This window comes from Cervus canadensis, chromosome 2, assembly GCF_019320065.1.
Source record: "Cervus canadensis isolate Bull #8, Minnesota chromosome 2, ASM1932006v1, whole genome shotgun sequence".
Classification (NCBI taxonomy): Eukaryota; Metazoa; Chordata; class Mammalia; order Artiodactyla; family Cervidae; genus Cervus; species Cervus canadensis.
The window spans coordinates 76,519,789-76,538,495 of record NC_057387.1 but is presented as its reverse complement, the minus strand read 5'-3'; the positions used below and the strand labels follow the sequence as shown (position 1 = coordinate 76,538,495).

At 41.8% G+C, this 18,707-nt stretch overlaps 1 protein-coding gene across 1 annotated transcript in view; it reads left to right on the top strand.

Moving 5' to 3' along the window:
• The window catches only part of CACHD1 (cache domain containing 1), a 231,833-nt gene that overhangs the window by 162,185 nt on the left and 50,941 nt on the right, over positions 1-18,707 (top strand). The window contains exons 5-8 of the mRNA XM_043461068.1: positions 5,106-5,232; positions 7,959-8,103; positions 9,501-9,717; positions 15,743-15,892. Of these exons, the coding sequence (XP_043317003.1) occupies positions 5,106-5,232; positions 7,959-8,103; positions 9,501-9,717; positions 15,743-15,892 (639 nt within the window). The remainder of the gene's footprint in view (positions 1-5,105; positions 5,233-7,958; positions 8,104-9,500; positions 9,718-15,742; positions 15,893-18,707) is intronic.

Genomic DNA, 18,707 nt, shown 5'->3' with positions numbered 1-18,707 from the left:
CTTCCCCAAAACTGGGCTTGTGCCAGGCTCTAGGGATGTGAAGACTTGGCCCCTGCCCTTCTGGGACTGATAACTCCCCTGTGTAAGACATGTGGAACTAATAGCAACAAAAACAAATACATTAAACTTATCAAGCTTTGCTGTGAAGGAAAACACTGCATGCTCTGAGGGAGAATGATAATGCACGGTAGTCAGTGAAGGTCTCTCTGAGAAGGTGGTTATTCCAGTGCAAAAAGATGGGCATATATGCAACACTAAAAGAAATAGCTTTCTATATCCAACGGGTTGAACTGGGAAAAGGTGAGACTGGCGAGTAGGAAAGGACTGATGAGGTTTGGATTTAATATTAGGCATAGTTAAGTGGGAACCCTTTGAACAGTTTTAAGGAAGTCAGTGGTGGGATTTGATTTCCATTTTAGAAAGATACCTTTGGATGTTGGATAAAAAGTTGGGACTTAAATCCATGGCTTCTTATTCTCAGTCCTTCTGATTTATCAAGGTCTCCCTTTTAGTCCCTAAGAGCCAGCCTGAATTAAGTAGAAAGTACAAAATAGCAATGGGCCTGTCTCCAAATGGCTTTCTCAGGCCTGTGAGAAATTTGACAGTGAAACAAAAAGACATTTCAAGCTCACATCTCTAACCTGTTGAGCATCTACAAAATAATTAACAGGTCTCAGCTCTGTAGTTTCTCTGCCAAATAAAAACCCCCTTTATTATCTCAAATATGCTATTTATTGCCTGATGTCACACACAGCCCTCAGTGCCGCAGTTACCGTTGACCTCCCTTCTGAACTGTAGCCTGTGTCTGTGCCGTTTTCCAGGTAAACCAGCCTGTGGGGTTGATGGAGAAGCCTATGACATCAGACTCCCGGCTGGTGTGTGCCAGTTTTAGCAGCTCAGCACTTTGTTTTTTCTCAGAAGTTTAAATGCTCGCTTTAGACTTATGTCTTACTTCAATTTTGACATCATTCCTTTTTGGCAAGTGTCTCCTTAATTGTATTTATTTATACTGTATACTTATAAATTGATGCAACTGACTATTCTGAGAACTGTCCACCTGTTTATAAATTTATTCTGCTTCTCAAGAAGTACTCCGTGTGCTTTTTATCTGTTGATGGCTAATTCATTTAGCAATTATCTACTGACGTGTAGAAGAGCTGTAGTGTCCTGGAAAGAGAAAGGACTTTAGAGGCAGACACCTAGGTTAAATCATGACTTAGGGCTTTTAGCAAGTTTGTTCTTCATCTTCAAAATAGTATAATAGCGTAATAGTCATTATAAAACATCAAACTATATATAAAACTAGTTTGTATGATGCTAAATAAATTTTCACTATTAAATCAGTTTTATCGATGTATAATTGACATCTAATAAACTTCATCTGTTTAGCATACACAATTGATATGTTTTGATATATATAGTCCCATGAAGTGTTCCCATATCATTCCATAAAAGATGCTTGCTGTTTGGAAGAAAAACTATGACAAACCTAGACAACATATTAAAAAGAAAAGACATTACTTTGCCAAAAATGTCCATATAGTCAAAGCTATGGTTTTTCCAGTAGTCATGTATGGGTGTGAGAGTTGGACCATAAAGAAGACTGAGCGCTGAATAACTGATGCTTTTAAATGGTGTTGGAGAAGACTCCTGAGAGTCCCTTGGACTGTAAGGAGATCCAGCCAGTCCATCCTAATGGAAATCAGTCCTGAATATTCATTGGAAGGACTGATGCTGAAATTGAAACTCCAATACTTTGGCCACCTGATGCAAAGAACTGACTCATTGGAAAAGACCCTGATGCTGGGAAGGATTAAAGGCAGGAGGAGAAGGGAATGACAGAAGGTGAGATGGTTGGATGATATCATTGACTCAATGGACATGAGTTTGAGCAAGCTCTGGGAGATGGTGAAGGACAGGGGAGTCTGGCATGCTGCAGTCCATGAGGTCACAGAGAGTCGGGTACAACTGATCAACTGAACAACAAAAATGAAATCATCAGACAAGCAAGCCTCTTCTCTCTCCATTTACCTATTTTTGTACCAGCTGTATTGGCAGTGGTGTTGGGAGAAGGGAGTGTTTATAATTTTTAAACATATTTAGAATTAAAATTGGTCTATGTTGATTTAGTCAAAATATTTATGTGTAATTGGATTTGGCATTAGAAGAAAGTAAGATTTTAAAATTTGTTAAGCAAAAGTATCAAAAAATGTTTAAGAAACATTAATAGTACTTCCACGCAGATCTTCCTAGCCTGTATGCTGCAGACATCACATAGAGTGCATGCCTTGATGTGCAAAGAACTGGAAATCTGTGCTTCCAGAGATAGTACAGAGATGGCTCAGATATAGATCTCACCCTCAAGGGTCTTTGAATCTAGGGATGGAGTATCAGAAAGTTAACTGGAAGGACAATAATTCTAACTAGAAGGTGGTGGTGTTTAATTGCTAAGTTGTGTCTGACGCTTTTTGCAACCCATTGGACTGTAGCCTGCCAGGCTCCTTTTTCCATGGGATTTCCCCAGCAAGAATACTGGAGTGGGTTGCCATTTCTTTCCTCCAGGCAGTCTTCCCGACCCAGAAATCGAACCGGGGACTCCTGCATTGGCAGGAGGCTTCTTTATCACTGAGCCATCAGGGAAGCCCCTTCACTGGAAGGTGGGAAGAGGTAAAGTGCAGAAGGATGTCAGAGAGTGCAGTGACTTCTGTCTTGGGGTCAAGCTGCAGTGAGGAAAAGCCATTCATTGCCTTCTTCACATGTGTGTGTCCGAGACTGTTGTGCAGAACAGCTCAGACAGATATAGACCCTGCCTACTGATAACTTCAAGCCTTGTACTGTGCATCATGGGCTGACAGGTTGGGCGCCTGCCCAGCTCTCCTTCCTGGACGGCTTCCAGCATTTCTGAGGATCGAGTTGAGCCTGCAGGACCCCAACTCAAGTTATCTAGTGATCAGAATGCCTAACTGACTCCTGTGAATGGGGAAGCCCCCTGTGGAGTCCCCGCAGGGATAATAGGGCTGTCACCCACCTCTGGGTCAGGAGGAACCTGCATGGGGTGCACACAATGATAGATTGATTGCTTCAGTGCCCCAGGGTCCTCATTACCATCATAACCATCATCTGCTGCTGCTAGTGCTAAATAACAGATGAGATTTAATCAGATACCAAAGGAGTTCTCAGCAGGAGGGTTTGAGGAATCTTGCCCTACACTTAGGCTCTAGTGCTGGAATGGAACCAGAATGATCTTCTGTGGTGAGACTAAATGTATAACGCACTGTGTGAATTCTGATTTATTTTTAAAACATTCTTGTGCTCATTGGCTCCCCTTTTAATAGTCTCAGTGTAGCCTGTTTATTGTTACAGATGTTACTTTTACATGAGGTCACCCAGCTCTCCTTTACTTCCAAAGACAGCATTTGCCTTTTCACTGCCAGTTGACAGGGCTGCCTGGAGAAGAGAGCTAATGTGAGGTCAAGGTTAAGGCTCAGACTCCCAGGAGATGAGACAGAGAAAAACCCTCATCCCTATTTATGCACACTCACATCAGCATTGGTCTCCAGAGAGAGGGTGGTCATCTGGGTCCAGTGATGACCTTAATAAGGTTGCCTGGCAGAGTGCAGAGAGGGGACAGGTGTCGTGGTCATATACAAGTCAGCAAACCTCTCTCAGCCCAGCTCCTCATCTATAACTTGGGTTAATGGACTGTTTACTCCTAGGATATATGTGAGGCTACAGTGCACTATAGTTCCTTGATGTGTATTGGGCAGGGCAACTGCTAAATATGTTCAAAGGCTTCCACATGGTGCATTTTACATGATGTAGTTGGAGGACCACTGTCCAAATCCAGCTTGCCACTGATGTTTGCAAATACGCTTTTATGGAATACACCCACCCAGACAGTCTTTTACGGACGTCTGTGGTTGCTTTCACATCACAAGGCTGTGTTATAGTTGGAACAGGGACCGTATGGCGTGCAAAACCACAGTTGCTGACCTCCTGGCCCTTTTCATAAGTTTGCTGACCCCTAAGCCAGACTACAGGATGGCTGTGTGGCATTCAGAGCTTTACCTAGACATGTTTTGCCAAACAGACCTCATGCTTTCTTCTTTTGCCCCATTTGCCTCTATATAATTCTCCTGGTTTATTGCTTATCACAGAAGGGCTGCTCTCTGCCCATCCTGTGTATCTTGCACCATGTAAGGCAGTACCCTGCACACGGTAGTATGTGATACGTGAATGAGGTGGTGTGGAGCAGAGTCGAAGGGTGTCAGAGAAGAGAGAGGGGTTTCCTGGAGGTTTGGGGAAGGATTGCACACAGTAAGGTGGCTGCCATTCCAGCTGCCGAACTGGTGCGGGGGATGCTGTACACTTATGAAGGGGGTCATTGCCACGTGATGGGAACAATATGGGAGCCCGGATACCCAGACTTGAATCCCAGGCCAGCCAATTCCTGATGAGGCCTCAGACAAGTTGCTTAAGCTCCATAAGCCTATTTCCTCAACTCCAAAGTAGGGAATGCTAACACCCTCTTCACCCTGGAGTTTTATGGGTCAAGTGAGATATTGTGAGGGAAAGTCTCTATTGTAATGTTGGCACATTGGAATCATTCCATAAGCTACTCCTGAATGATTATGGTTCTGGCTTTTTAGGTACCATCCATGCTGTTTCCCTCATTGTGAAGCAAACAAGGTCAGCACACAGGTCTGGACTCTGGAGACTAGACTATTAGTATTACTGTCTTCCACAGTTAGAGAACATACCCCCAAGCCAGCAAATGTACACCGACCCAGCAGGGACTAGCCCAGTGAGGATGAGATTAATGCAAATGAGTCACTCATGCTGGAAAAATAATCCAGGACATTAAGTGTCACTATACAATATTAAGAATAATTGCTTCACGTGACTGAAGCATTCATTACATTTTCCATTCATGGGGTATTTTTTTAAGGGACAGAAAGCAAATGTTTAGTAGAAAATTTACAGCCTTAAATCTAGTGGGATTTATTCATACTACAAACCATTTATGCAAAACAGATGCCTGAGGCACAGTGCCTGCGTGCACCTGTGGATTTGGTGGTTATATTTCTTTTCCCCCACTCCTCCAGTTCTTGCAGACAACCTGAAATCCAACCCTGGAATTAAGTGGCAGTATTTCAGTTCGGAAGAAGGAATTTTCACTGTTTTCCCAGCACACAAGTTCCGGTGTAAGGGCAGCTATGAGCATCGCAGTAGGTACGTTGACTTGTTTGCCAAAGTTTTAATTACTGCTTAAGAGTAATCTGTATAAAATATAGACTCCCCATTCATCCACACTGCTCTGCCTCTAAACTGTGGTTTTAGAAACTTATCCTGAAATGATTTCACTATTTAACATAGGTGGGTGTGGAAATGATCAGGAAGGCAAATGATGAAGCCCAGAGCATTTTCAGAAGTATCTAACAAGCCAAGTAAAACAAGGTATTTACTAAAGAATAAAAATACTGAAGCACTTTAGACTGTTTTGCACTTCAGAAACCTTTGTTAGGAGACAAATGGTAATACTTTCTCTAAAGACCAGCGCTAGAAGACTTCACAGCGTATCTCAGAGTAGAGGTTGTGATTCACAATTTTCCTTTCTGTGATAATGTGCTTGGCCATCCTTTTGACGTTTACATGTCTGCCACTAGAAGTTTGAAGGTTGTCCAGAAAACACTGGATTGAGGATCGTTAACATGCCGTTTTTCTCAGGAAATAACTTGAGATGCTACCTCTTAGCCAGAAGGGTGGTAATGGTGAGATAATTTGTATGACAAGACTCATCAATTTACAGAATCCCTTAGGCAAAGATCCTTTCCTTCCGAATCTTCACAGCTTCTCTTTTGCAGTGTTAGATGTTTGGTGCCAGAACTTCCTGAAGTAGTGCGAGATGCCTGGTTTACTTTTTTTTGAGTGTTAACTGCCATCTTTATTTTTATTCTTTCCATCTTTATTTTAAATTGTATCTATTCGCTAAACTTACTGTGACAATCACTTCATGATGCATGTAAGTCCTACCAGGGTACTGCTGTATACCTTAAACATACACAGAGCTGTGTGTCAATTACATCTCAATATCAGAAGCAAAAAGTAAATTATACCTAAAATTGTCCCCAGGGAAAATACTCCCTCTGTGCTTCTCCTAGAAGGACATTTGTATCATTTGTATGGTTTCTTCCATTCCTTCCATAGACAGCATGGTGAAGACTTGAGCATCTTGGAGACTGTACCAGAGTCCATGACCTTGGATTCTAGGCCGGCTCATCTCTCAGGAGAGGCCAAAGACACTTTGAACCATCCAGTTCTCATTTACTTCTAAGAAGATAGGTTAGATGACATTCTGCTTTAGCACCTTGTCACAAATTAACATTTACCTTCACTCAGAAGGTTTCACAATTCTCTCCCCCTAAAAAGGCATTAATCAACCCTGAAGCCTCTGTTCCCTTGGCTAAATAAATATTCTGAGTTTCTCTCCTCATAGATTGCTGTTACCATCTCTTTACCTGTCCTCTGAGGCTTTTGCAGAGTGTGGAGTGGGTTTGCAGAGCATTCCAGAAAGGAACCAATCTCACTGTGAGGACCACCTCCCAGATTGTACATATAATGCTGCTATTTACATATCCCGTTAAAGCACTTTTTAACAATTTACTGTGACAGCATGCAGACATATTCTGCTTTTCATTTATGTGAGTTGAATTGGAAAAGAGGAGGTATGTCATTAAAAAAAAAAAAAAAATCTACTCCCCTAACTTGGAGGACCTAAAAGTTCAGTATTTGACCTGGTTGTCAATGTTGGGATTGACGGATTTCCTTATTTCTGCTGTCTTCTTCGTTTCTGTAGCCACCAATTTTGGATTCTCTTTATTCTATTTCCTTACTTGGCTGAATGGTATTCACTAGTGAAAATATAGTAGTACCTCAGTATTAATGTAGGACTTTTGGCTTGAGAACAATTAGTGTAAACTTGGCCCGATTTTGAGTTTTTTGGTGCTTTGCCTGTATTTCTTACTTTGTACCCAGGCTTTTGTGACTCAACTGGCATCTAACATTTCATGGAAAAATCTAGTGTTTTAAGGGTGTCCATAAAGGAGAGAATTCTCTCGAGGCTGATTTGCTCTCTTAAGCTCCCTCTAATTTGTTCCAGCTTTAACACTGTGAATAGAGACCTCATTAAACCTCTTCTCACAAACCTGCCTGCACTGCACACTCACAGAAGGCCGCTTTGATGGGAGGTTTTTCTCCTTTGGAGTTCCCCTATCCACCCCCACCCACTCTTCTTAATGTTGGCAAACAAAAACCTGGCAAGAAGAGTGGCTATCACAGGCTTGGACAAATCTGGTGGCACGGTTTTAAATCTCTGATAAGGGGCCTTTTGGTGGCTGACCTGTATAAATGGCTTTGGTACGGAAAGGAAAGAACCCTCCTAGCAATGGCTTTTGTCTGGGGAGAGAGAAACGAAACCTGCTATTCAGAGGTGCTCAGCAAGCTCACAAATGATAGGCTGCCTCGGTTTTAGCCAAGCCCCTCTCAAAGTCTGCAGAGGACTCAGCACTGAAAAACTGGGCTTTTTTCTCCCTGCTGGTATGTCTCTGCTGCCTGTTGGGCCACCAGGTCTTTTTCCTGGGAGGGTGGACTTGCCCACAGGCTGAAAAAGCCAGTCTTCCAAAGGCTTTGCTTCTTAAAATTTTCTCCCAATTTCTCTAATCTTTGGAAGACAGACGTCACCAGTCCCGGTTGTGCAGACACCCATGATGGTCTTGAGATGCTGTTTTCAATGTACCAGGATAGTTTTCTCATTCCACGCTGGTCTCTCCACCCTCGTGCCATCCCCCCTGAAACACACAGAGGCCAGCATGCCTGCCTGTGTAGCACTCGCAGCTGTGTTAGGTCCAATCCTTTCTGCTAAACCAGGAGTGACCCCTGAGAGCTTCTTGCCCTTCTAGACCGATCTACGTCTCTACCGTCCGGCCGCAGTCAAAGCACGTAGTAGTGATCCTGGACCACGGGGCCTCGGTCACAGACACGCAGCTTCAGATCGCCAAGGATGCTGCTCAAGTCATCCTCAGTGCCATCGATGAACACGACAAGGTATCGATGACCCCAATGACTCCCTCTACCCTTCCCACTAGCATTGGGTCTTTCTTGAACACCCTTTTAAAAACACTTTGTGTTTTATGGTATGTATTTTTCAGTCCACCTCTAAAAATGGCTTTGAGAAAACAGAGTGGTTTACTTTTTATTCTTGTGTCTGAGGAAGTAGCTGCCAATACTAGTTTCAGATCTCTTTTTAAAACCACTCCCACCAAACTGGGCTTCCCTGATAGCTCAGTTGATAAAGAATCCATCTGCAATGCAGGAGACCCCGGTTCGATTCCTGGGTCGGGAAGATCCGCTGGAGAAGGGATAGGCTACCCACTCCAGTATTCTTGAGCTTCCCTTGTGGCTCAGCTGCTAAAGAATCCGCCTGCAATGCAGAAGACCTGGGTTGGGAAGATCCCCTGGAGAAGCGAAAGGCTACCCACTCCAGTATTCTGGCCTGGAGAATTCCATGAACTGTATAGTCCATGGGGTCCCAGAGTCGGATATGACTGAGCAACTTTCAATTTCAATTTCAATTCAGTTCCACCAAACTGAGTCTTGCACTTCCTTAATGGCTTCTGTTAAGACGGCTAATTAGCTGTAACTTTCACACTGCTAGTTATACTAGGGAGGAACAAGGTGAAGGCTTGGACACTGGTGAGTGGCCAGACTTTGTCTCAAGATTGATAGGAGGGGAGGGATAAAAGAAGGCTGCTAGAGGTTTATTAATCTTTAGGACACCTTAGAGATAGCTGTGTTTCCAGCTAATGATAATCTATCACCTGTAGACATTTGACTTTTCCATCTCCTAAGGTTTTGCTCACTAATCTAATTGTTTAAAACACACACCCAGGACTTACATGCCAGTCCATTGGTTAAAACTTTGCCTTCCAATGCAGGGGTGCAGCTTCAATCTCTGGTTGGGGAGCCAAGATTCCACATGCCTCAGGGCCCGCCCCCCCAACAAACATAAAACAGAAGCATTATTGTAAAAAAAATATTGAATTACAATTTAAAAATAGTCCACATCGAAAAAATATATTTAAACACACACACACGTACCCTTTACTGTTACCCTCATCCCACCTACAGTTGGAAAATGATCGTTCGTACTTGTCAAGATTTTTCTCTGTGTTAAATATTGTTTTTAATGTTCTAGACAAACACCATACTCCTGACTTCATCTTGGAACAAAAACAAAACTCTAGGGTCTGAGTCTGTGTCCCTTACCAATCTTTAACTGTTCTTCAAATATGGTAGATTGATGCCTCTGGGCTTTTATTTTTAAACTCTTCAAAACTGTCCTGTAGGACTTCTCACCTTGCAGGCTCTTCTGAAATGTAAAACACTTTTCCTTGGCAGAATAACAAGTTTTTGTTTGCCTGTGTGTGTGTTTTCCCCTCCAGATTTCCGTATTGACGGTGGCAGACACCGTCAGGACTTGCTCCCTTGACCAGTGCTATAAGACGTTCCTGTCTCCAGCCACCAGTGAGACGAAAAGGAAGATGTCCACCTTCGTCAGCAGCGTCAAGTCCTTGGACAGCCCTACCCAGCATGCAGTGGGATTTCAAAAGGCATTTCAGCTGATTCGAAGCACAAACAACGGCACCAAATTCCAAGCAAGTAAGTGCCTTTGCTCTTCTGGCATGGAGCTCATAAACTAAATAAATGATGGTGATAGAAATATATTGTTAACTGATCACGCAACTATGTCCAGAGGGGGTTTTGCCTAAACTGACAGGATAAAAATTTCTTGTGTTGTCATATTATCATCTAATACTAGGAACTTACTAGATTTTCTCATCTTTTCCAATCAAAGGTACTCTGCATGATTTCTTTACTCCCTGGGCCTCTTCTTCCTGCCCTTTTATTAGGAACATATCCTTGTTTATTTCCCTGGAGAGTATCCACATCCTTTTTAATGCTAATTGTCCACCTCACTTAGAGTGACTGTCTGCTTGTGCGCATGTGTGCAAAAACAGGGCAGCCTGAATTCTTGCCTTGATCCTTCCTTCCTCTAACCAGCTGTCATTTAGATGAGCACAGTCCTTCCAATGTACAAAAGCACTCTAATTTAATTTTCATGTATTAAAGAAAATCTGGAATTAGGATGCAGGCTAAAGTAAAGGAAAGGATATTTGAAATAAGACCCATGCTTTGAAACTACTGAAAGGAATCTATGTCGTTTTCTCTTTTATATTTGAAAATCTGTTTGTTTTTTTTGTTTGTTTTTTAATGACTGTACCCTATTGAGATAAATTTAATGAATATATTTTCAAGCTCTTCAATGTGTCTGCATTAAAACTAAGACAGCATTGATAAATGCCCAGCTTAGTGCTGGCACAAGATGAGCCCCTGAAAGAAGCTACAGTAATTATGACAGGTAATGGTGGTAGATGGTGTCTCATTTTTACGTTTCTCTATATTGTTATCTCACAGCTTCCATGGGACAGGAGTCCATCCGTTGCTTCTCTGTTTAGGATTATATAAGGCTGCAGTCTAGATATCAGCCAGGTCTGTGGTTGCATCTGAGTTTCAGAGTCCTCTCCAAGCTCAACCGTTGGCAGAATTTATTTCTTTCCAATTGTAAAACTCATGTCTACTTGCTTCTTCAAGGTCAGGAGGAGAGCATCTTTCCTTCCAGCCCTGGATGTCAGGGAAGACTTGGACCCTCTTTTAAAGGTTTCATCTGATCTTATCAGGCTCACTCTTCTGATTTAAACAAACTACTCTCCCTCATGGATAACTTATTAAGACCTTAACTACATCTGCAGAATCCCTCCATCTTTGCCATATATGTAGCACAATCACAGGAATAATATCCCATTACCTTTGCCATATTCTGTTGGTCAGAAGCAAATGACTGGTCATGCTCATACTCAAGAGTAGGGGATCATATAAGAGTGTGGGTCTTCAGGGTCATCTTAGAATTTTGCCTACTAACCTTGGCAAGCACCAGCTATCCATAACCAATATTACAGGATGCCTGAGTGTAAAGTTGTCCCTAGTTCAGTGAAGCCAAAGGATAAGGTTGGCCTCTTGAGCAGTCAAGACAGATTGGCTAGTTGGCCAATGCCATTGATCTGTGGATGCCCTTCACCAGCTGTTATCTGCCTGTCAGCATTCCTCATCAGACGTGCTCCTTTTACTTGATTGTTCAGTTCTCAAACTATCTTTAGAGGTGAAGTCCAATTTTTGTGATGACACTGTTCAAGTAATAGAGAGAAATCTTAGACTGGCAGCAGCCAGGCAGTGAGGTGTCAAGGGAGCTCAAGATAAGGTTTGGGGCTCGTTTGGGGAGCACAGACAGCTAGAGAGAGTATCCTAATCAAGAAGGCAGCTGCTCTTCTGTTCAGCCCTGCAGGAGTGCCTGTCCAGTGTTGCCAGATCTTCTGTTTTAAGAGAAGCCAGAAATCTGGATTTTTATGTGAAACCCCTTGATTTTTCAAATGTTGTCATTTGTTCCAGCTTTAAAACTGTCAATAGAGACTTCATTAAACCTCTTCTTACTAACCTTCCTGCACTGTATGTTAGCAGAAAGCTGCTTTGGCAGGAAACATTTCTCCTTTGGGTTTTGGGGGATTTTCCTAATGTTGGCAAGCAAAAACATGGCAAGAAGAGTCACTGATTTGGACACATTTTGATGGGACTATTTTTTAGATGTGAAAAAGGGTCTTTTTCTAGGTCAAGTAAGATATTTCTAAAGTTTATCTCACAGGCTTCCATTTTACAGTGTCTACTGGTAGTTCAAAGAAAGAAAAACCCAAATTAGGCTACATAATGAAACATGTCAGGAATTAGTATTACCTGGTTTATTAAGGAGAGGTTTGAAGTGCTTTCAAGCAATGTTACATAGTAGTTAAGTATGCAGATTTTGAATGTCAACCAATGTGTGTTCAAATTCCTTCTCTGAAATTTTTTGAAACTTGTGTAAATTACTTGATTTCTCCAGGTCTGGTTTCCCCCATCTGCAAACTGAGGGTGATAATAAGATCCAGTATCTCATCATAAATATTAAGTACAGATTAGCTGTGATTATAATGATATTCAGTTTCCTTTAAGACTTATTGCGCTGGCTAAAGGAGCACAGATACCCTAGACATCCCAATTTGACCCCTAGCCCAGAGACAGTCAAGGACCATTAGTCACCTTGGCTATAGCATAGTGAAGAGTCTACATACTCCTCTTACGAATTTATACGGTACATCAGAACTTGTATTCACTCCACAGGCAAGTATTTATTATCTACTCTACTGTTTACCTGGCACTTTTTGAAGACCATTTAGTAGGATTTTCTCAATGAGTAAGACCTACCTACCTACCTTATAAGGTTATTGGAAGGATTAGTCTGTGCATGAAAACCAAGTATCTGACCCATGTTGACAGCCGTATGAACAAGGGCCACATGGCCAAGTCATGGTGGCTTTGTGCTAATTTGCTTTGCACTAATAAGAAAAACTAAAACTTTTATTCAGTGCTGGCTCTTTTCAACCCCATGGTAGATCTGTAACAGATACCATCAACACATTTGGACTTTTTTTCTAGGTTTATTTTGGGGGTAACCGGTTGAGGGATCATTTTGTAGCAGAAGGAATATGATGGTTAGGAGTGGGGATCTAATGCCATGGGCAAAGTCCAAATTTGGATTGTTCTTCCCACTTTGACATTGATCCCAAGGAATGCTGGTGGCTTACACAGGGACTTGTCACATGGAGAGGGTTATCTTTTTTTTCAGGTACATGCTATGTCTTTGCTCTGCCCCAGTTGTCTGTAATGATTCACCCCTAACATTACTAATCACAAGACTTAATGTTCCCATGAGTGATTAGAGCGGGGATACCCTAGTAAGTAGAAAAATACATCAGAGCAAATTTGGCAGATCTGATCTTTAAAAATAGAAAAATAGCTCAGTTTTGCCTAAGGATGAGGCAGGAACAGAGTCAGGGGCTGGGCAGAGACAGAGAGAATGCTTGCAGAACTTGTATCTTATTGTTGGGATGGAAAGAAAATAACACTTGGCAGCTAAAGGAGCTGCAGGCTGCAGGCCTTCTGGCTTTCCAGTCATGGGCCTATGCCTAAGACCAGCTGTCAGTGACAGCGTATTTTATCCAGAATCATAAAGCCAAGTAAGAAAACCCAAGGGTTCACTTTAGGTCAGTCTTAAAAGTGTCCAGGAATTTCTCACATGTGTTGGTTTGTCTCATACTTTAGATCATACTTTATTTTATGATATATCTGTATCCCACCTACTAGGGTCAAATAGTATTTTTTTCCCAGTCTGAAACTTAAGTGAGCTGTTTTACATCCTAAAAAAAAAAATTTATAGGACTATGTTTACAACATTGAAAAAAGACTGACATCTAGGTTAAGACCAGGATATTCCCTAGTGATTTTACATCAGCTTTCATACCCTAATTTCTGATGAATAAATAAGTAATTTAAATTTGCAATTTATATTTATTAAAGAATTCTTCAAGCATCAAAATTAGCTTTAAAGCTTTCTTATATATTAAGTCTTCAGTTCAGTTCAGTCGCTTAGTCATGTCCGACTCTTTCTGACCCCATGGACTATAGCATGTCAGGCTTCCCTGTCAATCACCAACTCCCAGAGCCTACTTAAACTCATGTGCATTGCATTGGTGATGATGCCATCCAACCATCTCATCCTCTGTCATCTCCTTCTCCTCCCACCTTCAATCCTTCCCAGCATCAGGGTCTTTTCCGATGAGTCAGTTCTTTGCATCAGGTGGCCAAAGTATTGGAGCTTCAGCTTCAGCATCAGTCCTTTCAGTGAATATTCAGGACTGATTTCCTTTAGGAAGGACTGGTTGGATCTCCTTTCGGTCCAATGGGACTCAAGAATCTTCTTCAACACCACAGTTCAAAAGCATCAAGTTGTTTTTATTCAATTCTGCATGATAAAGAGTCTAAAATGGAAATTTTCAATTGGAAGAAAATTCAGTCATTGTATTCTCATCATTGTTAGGATAATTTTTTTAATAATCTGTTCCTGGATAATAAATTACCCAACACCCAGTGGCTTAAGACAATAATCATTTATTATCTCAGTGTTTATAGGTAAGGAATCTGGGCACAGCATGTTTGAGTGCCTCTGCCGAAAGGTATCTTATGAGGTTGTGATCAAACTGTTGGCCAGAGAGGCTGTCATCTCAGAGTTCAACTTGGGAAAGATCTGCTGCTGAGTTTACTCACGTGGTTGCTGGCGGATTCGATTCTGAGGGCCTCAGTTCCTTGCCTCTCCATAGGCTAGCTCACAACATTCTCTCTGGCTTACCCAAGAGAGAGCACACAGGTGGAAGCCATGGTCTTTCTGTTACCTAATCCATCTCTTGACACCCCATGACCTCTGCTGCATTCTGTTCACAAGAAGCTGGTCATTAAATCCAGTCTGCCCTCAAAGAGATACCACACAGCAATGTGAATATTAGGAAGTGGGATCATTGGGGGACCAACCTGGAGGCTGCCTACCCCAGTAAATAGAAAGCAATCTCAGATGAATGACAACCATAAGAACCTAAAGAAACAAGCATATAGCATATCAATCATTATTTCTCCATTAAAAGAACATCTGTGTAGGTTATCTTAAAAATAGATACTGAATCAGAGAATCTTAGGTTAAAAAGACAGTATAAAACACAGCTGGCTTACTGTCCTCCTTCCATTAAAGCTGTCATTCAGCCCTTGCATCTTTAGTGATAGGAAATCTACCACTTTAATTTTTGAGGAAATCCTCTTGAAAGAAGTTTTCACTGTGAGCTACGAAGAGTTCTCAGTCATTAGCCCTAGCTGGAGAGTCATTTTACTCTAGAGTCTAGGTGCTTCTTCATGCCAGTACAAGGGTTTTCTTTTTTGTTTTGTGTTAAAGTTTCTTTCTTTTATTTTCTATTTAGCATCATACTTTTGCTTTCACTCTGAAATTAACCAATTAGCCCTCATAGCAACCCTATGATGTAAATATTGTCATTATCCTCATTTTGTTTTAGATAATGAAATTTTGGCATAGAAAGGTTAGGTAATCTACCCAGACACTACTTGAAAGTAGCACAGCTGAGATGTGGACACAGGCAACTTGGCTCCTATGTCCACATTTTTTTTTTCTTTTTTTACTGCTCTTCTACACTGATGAATTTTAAAACAGAAATGTTTTTTTGGAACTGCTTAACATAGAGATAGATAACCTTGCAAATCTCAGTAGTCTCTGGAAGAACCATCATTTTAAAGCCTAGTTCCCCCAAAATGTATATTCCTGGTGAAGATCCTGGGTCACTGAGGAAAGAGTAAATCAGGTTCTGAATGCTCTATTTCAGAAGGCAGGAGAGACCTCCATCTGGGATGGTTGAATTACCACAACCGTGGATGCCTGGAGGAACTTGCCTTCTTTGATCTAGTAAACTCATTAGGAGCATCTCTTTACCTGACACTGGCTAAATGAGGCCTCGTGGCCCAGAACAGGCAGGATGGAAGAGCAGCAGAAGCAGGGAGATGAAAGCTTAGCATCAGAAGGGCATGAGTAAGAAGATTGGGCCCGGCAGGTCCTTGAGGCAGGAAAGTCCAGTGGAAGAGGAACTTGAGTTGCTGCCTTTAGCCAGCCTCTGATGTAACATTCAGTTTGTATGTGTTTGTTTAGATACAGACATGGTCATCATTTACCTGTCCGCTGGCATTACATCAAAGGACTCTTCAGAAGAAGATAAAAAGGCGACTCTCCGTGTCATCAATGAAGAAAATAGCTTTCTAAACAACTCTGTAATGATTCTCACCTACGCCCTCATGAACGGTAGGTAGTATTTCGAGATCCTTTTCCTTCAGATAAAATGTTCTCTCTAAGTGCATGCTGCTTTCAGAAAATAAGAAAGAACCATCACAGGGTGCTTTGATGACGATATAAGGAGCAGATTCCTTCCCAAACCCAGCTTTCTCCCCCTTATATGGGTATTCAGGGCATGTGTCAGGATGTCCAGCCGGCTCTTCATTTCTAAAACTTCTGCAGTTACACGGTTTTACATAGGCATCTGTGCAGCGACAACCCCCCCCCCTTTTTTTTTTTTTTGGTTTCTCCGTATATACTTGGGTTTTGATACTGTATGGAGCTTATTAACTTATCTCATTGATTTAAGATCAGGAAGCCCAAGTACTAACCTAGATTGTTCTGTAAAACCAGGACTGTGAATATCACATTTACCTGCAGAATCACCAGCTGAAGCTTCCTGTGCCGCTTTCTCCCTATCCCCTTACGTAGCTGTGTCATGGCAATGAGATGTGTCTACTTGACAGAGTTCTTGTGAAGACTAACCCTGACGTACAGTGAGCACCCAGGATGGAGCCAGGCACTTGCTAGGTGCTCATTAAGGTTGACTGTGGGGCTGTTAAATCAGTCTGTGAGAGAGTTTACTAAACTGGCAAATCTGATGGACTACTCAATAGTTTCCCTTCAGCAATTTAACCATCCTGCAGTCTGACGACAGCCCAATTTTCTAGCTCCCTGCTGTATCGTGTACCTCCCCCCTCCCCCACACCTATGAATACACAGCTCTTCCTTTTCTTCTTTGGGTCCCTTCCTCTCAGTGTTCAAAGTGGCCCCATTCTCTTGTTCTTGAGAGAACACGTCGTGATTTAGAGTCCTCCTCACCCGTGGTCTCTTATCTCCCCTCTCCACTTCCAGATTTCCATGTAGAACCAGCTGGCTTGAGGGGCACTGGCTCTTATATTTTAATGGGATAAGGATTACTTGTAGATTCATCTTTAAATGCAGACTCCCAGGTGGTGTCTACAGATTTGTGATCAGACCCTCCTGGATAAGTTCCAGGAATCTGTATTTAGGCCAGCATGATTGTTTTCCAGATATTTTGTGGACTCCTTGCACATGGAAAAACACAGGGGCTGATGTCTAGAGGTTTTCAGTTTCAGTCTGCATTTGCTAGCCTTGTGGCTTATGGCTAGTTACTTAATCTCTTGGGAGCCTCACTTTGATCTGTCAAATGAAAAGAATAAAATCTCCGTAGGGGTGCTCTGATAATAAATATGCAAGATATGTTGTGCTTATGAAGCACATACCATATAAAACAGAGTGAGCTGAAGTCTTAGAGCTGTATTATACAACACCTCTTGTCTTCAAGAAGCCCTTGACCCAGTGAGGAAGACAGACAAGGCAAATGAATTAAAGACAATAGAACAGGTGTAAGGAAACATAAAAGGAAGTGATCATGCCTTTCCCATGTGTTTTGAAGGTCTGCTCAGGCAGATACTAAGCAGGTTTCTTGCAGTCACCCATCTCTTCACTGGTCCTGGATCTTCCCATGGGAGTATCATGTGCACTTGCTGTGCCCCTGATAATTCCACTTTTTGAAACTTCTGGTTACTTCCCCTAACCACTCTCATCTTTTCTCTTTCTTCCCATAAGCTAGCCTGACACACCTCTCTGAGAAGTATCTCTGAACATTGCTCAAGAGGGTTGACACATTCCCTTAATTCTGCCAGTTCAAATAGGGAAGCAGAATCACAGTGAAAATTGTGGTCTATCAAGTTTATTATCAGAATAAGAACATGTACTAGTGATGAGAATGTAAATTGGTGCAGCCACTGTAGAAAACAGTATGGAAGTTTCTTAAAAAACTAAAAATAGAGCTACCATATGATCTAGCAATCCCACTCATAAACTTCTATCTGAGAAAAGCAAAAGCTCAAATTAAAAAAAAAAAAAATACATGCACCCCAAAGTTCATAGCAGTACTATTAATAATAGCAAAGACATGGAAATAACCCAGTTGCCCACCAACAGATGATTGGTTTAAGATGTGGTAAATGTGTGCAATGGAATATTACTCAGCCATAAAAAAAAAAATGAAACATTGCCATTTACAGCAACATGGATGAACCTGGAGAATTAAGTCCGAAGTAAGTCAGATAAAGAAAGACAAATATGATATCACTTATATGTGAAATCTTAAAAAAAAATAAAAATAATACAAGTGAATCTATATATGAAACAGATCCACAGACATAGGAAACAAACTTACAGTTACCCAAGGGAAAAGGTATCAGGGAGGGATAAATTAGGAGTATGGGATTAACAGATCCTGCTGCTGCTAAGTCACTTCAGTCGTGTCCGACCCTGTGCAACCCCATAGACGGCAGCCCACCAGGCTCCCCCATCCCTGGGATTCTCAAGGCAAGAACGCTGGAGTGGGTTGCCATTTCCTTCTCCAATGTGTGAAAGTGAAAAGTGAAAGTGAAGTCGCTCAGTCATGTCTGACTGGTAGCAACCCGATGGACTGCAGCCTACCAGGCTCCTCCGTCCATGGGATTCTCCATGCAAGAGTACTGGAGTGGGGTGCCATTGCCTTCTCCAACAGATCCTGCTATACATAAAATAGATAAACAACAAAGATTTACTGTGTAATGCAGGGAACCATATTCAATATCTTGTAATAACTTATATTGAAAAGTAATCTGAAAAAATATATATGTATATAACTGAATCATTTTGTCGTACACCTGAAACTAACACAATACCTCAATTTAAAATAAGAGAATAAGAATGTACACAGTTGGGGAGGGGGGGACTGGAAGAGTAAAGATGCAAAAAGAGGAAT